The 7,168-nt window shown below is 32.3% G+C and overlaps 2 protein-coding genes across 17 annotated transcripts; one reads left to right on the top strand and one right to left on the bottom strand.

Annotated features, from left to right (window-relative positions):
- Nucleotides 1–399: 399 nt before the first annotated feature.
- Nucleotides 400–5,699, top strand: Scamp (secretory carrier membrane protein). 16 transcript variants are annotated; one of them, XM_072012151.1, is made up of 10 exons: nt 401–617; nt 1,089–1,358; nt 1,442–1,505; nt 1,588–1,716; nt 1,791–1,947; nt 2,017–2,118; nt 2,196–2,322; nt 2,732–3,279; nt 5,050–5,404; nt 5,485–5,699. In XM_072012151.1, the coding sequence occupies exons 1-8, from the start codon at nt 561–563 to the stop codon at nt 2,894–2,896; spliced, it is 1,071 nt and encodes a 356-aa protein (XP_071868252.1). In that variant the 5' UTR covers nt 401–560; the 3' UTR covers nt 2,897–3,279; nt 5,050–5,404; nt 5,485–5,699. The 16 variants fall into 16 exon arrangements, with proteins under 16 accessions (XP_071868264.1, XP_071868252.1, XP_071868256.1 ...); XM_072012155.1 differs by having other exon boundaries at nt 2,732–2,931; nt 3,246–3,279; nt 5,050–5,699; XM_072012156.1 differs by having other exon boundaries at nt 2,732–2,931; nt 3,246–3,279; nt 5,281–5,699.
- LOC139991775 (DNA helicase MCM9) lies at nt 4,064–7,168 on the bottom strand. Its single transcript, XM_072012145.1, has 12 exons — nt 6,999–7,168; nt 6,798–6,939; nt 6,557–6,718; nt 6,361–6,486; nt 6,181–6,287; nt 5,876–6,089; nt 5,704–5,779; nt 5,477–5,634; nt 5,016–5,395; nt 4,736–4,945; nt 4,515–4,669; nt 4,064–4,412 (listed from the first exon to the last, which is right to left on the bottom strand). Exons 1-12 carry the CDS (start codon nt 7,091–7,093, stop codon nt 4,360–4,362), a joined length of 1,878 nt encoding a protein of 625 aa, XP_071868246.1. The 5' UTR covers nt 7,094–7,168; the 3' UTR covers nt 4,064–4,359.

Consider the following 7,168-nt stretch of genomic DNA (forward strand, 5'->3'; position numbering starts at 1 on the left):
TTTTCTTAAGTGATTTAATGTTATTCAAATTAAAATAAATTTACATTAATTAATATACATGTATATATGTATTTCGATTTCGTTATGAATCACAATATATACTGCTGTCACGGTTGTCCTCTTCAATGCCTAAGTTCCTCATATAGCAGAGAACTGCTTATTCTGTTATACTAATTTTTTGTTTTAAAGGATTAAAATAAATAACTAGAAATGTTATGCAAATTCAAAGACAAGATACATATGTATTACGCTGAAGAAATTATTCTAATTCTGTAATTGTTATTAGTGTTAAATAATTATGTTACTAACGTCTTGGGAACTAGATATAATGTTTCGATATGGCGTGTGAATCGTTCATAACATGTTTGCGATAGACGTGGCAGGAGTTGCTTTATCTGTAGTATGCTACATGGCTAAAGTACCGGCGATACCATAAGTAACCGCAACGCAATGGATCATCAAGTATAGACAAGTTTAGATAAGAATATTTTGAGTGTATTAAAGTCTTATTAATTTTTGACGGTGCATTGGAGTGTGCTCTTTAGTGAGCAGTGGCTAAGATGTCCGGCTTTGACGAAAATCCTTTTGGAGAACCGAATATCAATGATCCATTTTCAGTGAGTATTTCATTAGCGGCTAGACCCGAGGCACGCACTATCTTGTTCAATATTGCCTGTAAAACTGTCAAATCGAAATAAACGTGTTTTATCGAATTATTATTATTTTTTGTCAAGACTGTAGACGAAGACTTTTATTATGTCTTGATATTAGTATCTTAATTATTTGATATTTGTATGCCTTATTTTTTAGTCGTGTTTTATTATGTATGTTAAGTATAATACGTAGATTATTATATATATACTATTATTATTATTTTTTATTGTTTTGTAAATAAAAAATTACTGCTCCAAATTTATTGTGAAAGAGACCTGTATTCCATAAAGGAATTCTTTGAATTGCTGTTGACTCTATATATAGACATCCTCTATAAATACACATTCTTTAAGTGTTAGTAAATTTAACTTTCTTTGTGAAGGTTGACTGCGATATAAAAGAAGCAGTTAACAATCAATTACTTTTTTAAATAGGATCCTGCGATAAGGAGGGCTGTATCTTCTACTCCAGCTAATAGGGGTTTAGAAGATTACAATCCTTTTGCAGAACAAGGTTCACAAGGAACTGCACAAGTCAGAGGTGCTTCAAATCCTCCCATCTATGGAGGCATTGGAGCTACACAGCAACCAGCTACACTTCAGCCCTCAAATCAGGAACCTCCTGCAACTAATTATGCCCGTACTCCACAGCAAACAGTGAATACATCACTTGGAAGCACATTATCCCCTACTTCAGATGTAAATGTACATAAAGTTTCGTTTAATAATATTTTGTAGTGAATTTTAATATCGTGTTAAGTTTGTCTTGAAAAATTATGAAATTTTAGCAAAGATCAGAGCCAGGATGGAAAGCAGGAACAGAAGAAGACATAAGAAATACACCATACTATCGTGAGTCCAAAATATAACAAGTCAATGTTTAATATATTTCCTTTCGTATTGTTTAACAATTAAAAATACTTGGTTTTCAAAGCAAAAAGGAACAATTGGCCACCTCTACCTGACAAATGCTGCTGCCAACCTTGCTTCCACCAAGATATCGATGTGGAAATTCATACAGATTTTCAGAAGGTAGTCAGACAACTATACCGTTTATGGATGTGTAAGTTTAATGCATTGCATCTAATTTTAATGAATAAAATAGTATAGTAAATAACAAATAATTTCAAATTACAGTTCACGGCTGTATTTTAATTCTAAATGTTGTTGGCGGATTTATTCTACTGTTATGTACTGGAGCATTTTCAACATTTGGTCTTGGGATATTGTATTTAATACTTTTTACTCCATTCTCATTTTTATGCTGGTTCAGACCAGCATACAAGGCTTTCAAGTATGTTATCGATCATATAGTAATGTCTCAGTATTAGCGTTATTATTCAATATATTTTTCTTCTTTTAGAAACGATAGCTCTTTTAACTTCATGGTATTTTTCTTCGTCTTCTTCTTTCAATTAATCGTCACAGGGATTCAGGCCATAGGCATTCCTGGCTCAGGAACTTGGTAATATTTTAATTCTCAAAGATACAGATTTATTCTAGAGATAATATGTTAATGTTTCAATCATTTTATTATCACAGCGGTATTATACTTGCTATCACGATGTTCGACAACACAGCTAAAGGAATATTCCTTGGCTTTTTACTGCTCCTTATTGCTCTTTGTTTCGTACTTGCTGCATGCGGAGATCTGCTATTATTAACTAAGGTATAGTGTCAAATTTGTTCAGCTTTGGAGAATAATTTTTGCAAATGGAAAACATAGAAGGAAAATATGATAAATCCAGTTTTGCTGATTTCTTAATATTTATTTAATATAGTGATTAAACGGCATTTCAAAATATAATAGTTGGAAAAGCAATAAATCTACGATGCTATGATAAATCTACAAATAATATTAATTTAGTTGTTATGGTAGTTTAATTTCACTAATATTGATCTACATAACTGATGTTATAAATGTTTTTTAAATATTCAAGATAGTACAAAATCAGACGCAAAGCCATTTTTGATATCGAATTGATAACATATCAAAAAAGAAAATCATCTTCTGTCTTTATCATGTTTTTAACTTATGGTCTTCAAATAGTAAAATATGAAAAAAATATGCTCTATAGATTCATCGCATATATCGCTCATCGGATGCAAGTGTTTCGAAAGCACAACAAGAATTCGCCACGACTTTCTTGCGCAATGAACACGTGCAAAATGCGGCAAGTAACGTCGCCGCCACTGCTGTCCGCGCCCAAATGGCTAATGCTGCTAATCAACCACGCTATTAAAGCGATTTCACAACACTCCAGGATTTATTCTTCAGGTACTCTCTGACGTTTTACTGCTCAGTAAAATCGTATGTGTAGATCATCTTAATAATGTGCATTACTCGGGACTCGAAATTATAATGTTCCATGGAAGATTCTATTCTTACATTGAAAACAAGAAAATTATACTACTCATTCATAAAATCATTTTTCTTTTTTTTTCTTGGTACGTTCGAAGTTTTATTTATGCACGTTTTCTCCAAAAAATGATTGATTCGTATCGTTTATCGAAAGATCTCAAATGAATAATCACAAATTTACTCCTGGCAAGTGTTTAACGATTTATGTATTTCTTTATTCCCCATAACAGTATTTTAAATCGGATTAACACAATTATCATGTGAGTATGTATGTGTATTATTTAAAACACATATGATGTGTATATCCCTTTTTGTTTGTATTGATTGAAAATGAGTCACAAAATAATTTATCATCTAGTAAAGAAACGAGCTAATAATAATCATATCACTAATTCTTATATTATTGCTTCTATATACATGAACATATTTACTAGCTTTTGTATTTTAGTGGCACTTTAATCATGACGTTGTAATCATGTGCGGCTTTATATAAATGGAAAGCGTTCGGTTGTGTTGAAAATCAAAATAACTTAATTTAACATGAAAATATGTTGTATCCACGAGTATAGAATTCAATTTCTTGTTTTACGGAACGTTAATTTAACTACCGATGGTAGGGGAATATAAGGCATCCATCCTTTTGTCTACCTTTAATAACGTCCTATGCATTCCTTAAATCGTGTAATATACATTATATGGCCTTTCTTTAAATTAAGTACTTGTTACTTAGATCCTTAAAATATTCTATAACTTTGTAAAGTTTAAACTATATATACATATAAATATTATATATATATAAATATATATACATAATGGATATTTTGAAAAGAAACGAATATTACTTTTACATATTGTTTAATTATTTATTAATTATCGATAAATTATTTGTAGAGTACGAAAATTGGTTTATATCGTTGCTGTTACTTAATTGGGTGTAATCTAAATGTCTCAATGAACTGGAAAGTTTATATCAAGTAAAAAATGTTCGGAAATATAGGAAAAGAGTGGTTGAAGGATCTTTGTTATGTACTGAGACTTTAATCAAAGATATTGTGCTCTTTAAATATATTTTTACATATATAACGCTGTTTAAATTGATTGCAATAATTATTACATACCTTCATTGTATAGCAATGAACAATAGAATACTTCGTTTTGTATAAAAAAAGAAAAGTAAGAAAGAAATGTTATTTAAATTTTATAAATACGCGCTAGTACATTTACTTATGTAAGAAGCAAAGAAAAGAAAAGTGAGAAATAAAAATTTAGTTTGCTCATAAAAAAGGAGATATCTTTCACACCAATGATTAGCACAAACATTTGTCCATTTAATATAATAAATATTTATAATAAATTTTCCAGATTCTGTAAGCCAATAGTCTTCAACAATATTTTACCTAAAATTCCGGAATTATAAATCATTGATTTTGATCCATGATTAGATAAGCTTATCTTTCACTTCGACAAACAAAGCATACATTATAAAAATACAAACGCACCTTCAGATCGATACGTTGCAATTGGATCTATTGGAAATGGACAACCAAGATTGATCTCGTACGTAGATCCTGTTCCAACTAATTTCGCTACGAATATAGCATCCATAATTTCTATATCCGATCTGTACATCAACCTAGCGTGTCCTTCGGCTAGTCTGAAAAAAATTGTTACGCTGAATGTTTAAAACAAAAAATGCTTTAAATGTCTTGTCTCTTGTTACCTAATAAGACTGTCCAAAAGTCGAACTGTTGTTCTTTCTTCCCTCCTATCTGGATGAGATCTGTGATAAAGATAAGTTGCTCGAAGTACCATTTCTGCTTCTTTTGTTAATTTCGGTTGTAAAGAATGCACGTAAGCCAAGTATTCTCGCAATGTATCCTCTTTCCATAAGTCTTCGGTATTTAAAAGTTCTATATGATTTTTCGAGTCTCTGTGAAACATCCATTCGAATTAATGATTTAGTATATAACAAAAGAATCGACTGCATAAATTTTTATTACGTTTGAATAGTGTTCTCTTTCTTTTCGTAAGCAGCCTTCAGAATGTGGTCGGACGTCAACCGGTCCCATCCTGCATTCCTATTGTCTTTCAAAAGCAAGATTAAATCGAATCGAGATAAAAGAGGATCACCTAAATTCGTTTCCCATTCTTCATCATCGGTAAACTGACCTCCAACTGGATTAATGGCTGCGATCACTGAACATCTTGAGTTTAACGTGCTAACTAACCCAGCTTTGGCGATTGATATCGTTTGCTGTTCCATAGCCTCGTGAACGGATGTCCTATCTTCTGAGCTCATGGTTGTGAACTCATCTATGCAGCAGACTCCTCCATCGGCTAACACTAGGGCTCCAGCTTCTAGATGCCAACCCTCTGAATCCTGTAACATGTACGCGTATACAAAGAAAATGATATGGATATTAATTGTTAAAAATAGAAGAAATAGTGTATATTAACTAACTCTAACAGCAGTTGCTGTGAGACCAGCTGAGGTCGATCCAACACCGGTCGTAAGAACCGATCTTATAGCCAAACGAGATGCTGCACGAAGCAACTGGGATTTGCCAGTTCCAGGGTCACCGACCAAAAGGAGATGAGGTTCTCCTCGTACACGTGTTCCTTGTTTCGTTTAATGTGATTGTATTTTATGTTAAGGAGATAATAAAAACAAAAGTGATGCATAATTACCGCTTTCGTTACACTTTGGCACGCCACCAGCTAAAACTACAGCTAGCGCCAATTTTGCAGTATACATGCCATAGAGCTTCAAATAATTTTTGTATAAATGGTGCCATATATATCTATTTTCTATTCTATTATTCTCTTTTTTTGTTCATTTACATTGTAAATAAATCGATACCTGTGGGCAAATAGATGTGATAATATTGTCTCTACCAAGCAAAGGATTATCGCTATACTTTTCCCAATAACGCTTAAAAACGTCTCTCATCTCTTGCGAAGAAGAGGTCTCGGATATCTTGCGTCGTACTACAATGCTATTCGCTAGCATCATAGTTGTTGCTTCTAGACGTTCACCGACCTCTAAGGGACCCCATATTCTTATCACAACACCACTAGAAAAGAAGTGTATGACATAATTAAAAGGAGTAGTTTTTATTTATAACATATATAGATATATTTATAGATGGTAACCAATTTATTCACCTAATCTCAACATGATCTCCTGGCCTACATTTATCAACTAAATCATCCAGCAAGATAATTCTCAGTTCCTCCGTCAAAGATCTATTCGAGTCTATTTTACCCTTTTCCTAATCAAGAGAATTGAAAGTTAATGATATTAACACGACAAGAGGTAACTATAAAATTAAAGCGATAATATACTTGGACTCCTATTTCCTGGTAATCTGAGGAATCCTCTAGTTCAAAATCAGGCAGAACTGTGAGCTTTGGCGCATGACATGCTTCACAGTCTGTAATATCTTCAAAAGCCTGTGTCTCCCATTCATACTAGAAGTAGATAGCATTTATGTTACCAGCAAACAAATGTTACAAAATGTATATAGTACATTCAACTAACTTTAATAAAAGTAACATGTTTGCATTTTTTGCAATTCATTCTTTGAACAGATTTTAATATTGTTGGTTGAGAGATCCTAACAATGATGCCACTTGTTGAAACTAATTGGCCAATTTGTCCTTGGTCCAGCGTGACTGGCACAGCAGTGACTCTAATACGAACCTATTCTCAAATATATTCTTAGAATAATAGATTAAAAATACTAAAATTTTAATAAAATTAATATAGTGGTCATTATTACCTTCTTTTTAATAATTTGTTCTGGTTTTGCTATTTCTTCTTGTACCGTCACTGCTGATTCGTCACAGAATGGTAAGTAATATCTAGGATATCGTAAAATTTTCTGTGCTACATCCGCATTATCCTCGAATAGCGATACGAAGCTGTAAGGAAAGTATCCTTCGTATTATACGAAGAGTAATTGCAATTGTAAAATACCTACTTTATGTAGATAGAGTAGTAGCAGCTAGCATCTGCGTTATCTAAAATCTCTTCGAGTTCCACTAGGTGATGTTTTAATAAATACTCTTTTAACATTTTAAACTTTTATTTGTGGAATATAGAAGTTGAGGTTAGAAACACCATGTTTTACTCACGCTACACACGTGCTAT

The sequence above is a fragment of the Bombus fervidus genome, chromosome 10 (assembly GCF_041682495.2).
Source record: "Bombus fervidus isolate BK054 chromosome 10, iyBomFerv1, whole genome shotgun sequence".
In the NCBI taxonomy this organism is placed as follows: domain Eukaryota; kingdom Metazoa; phylum Arthropoda; class Insecta; order Hymenoptera; family Apidae; genus Bombus; species Bombus fervidus.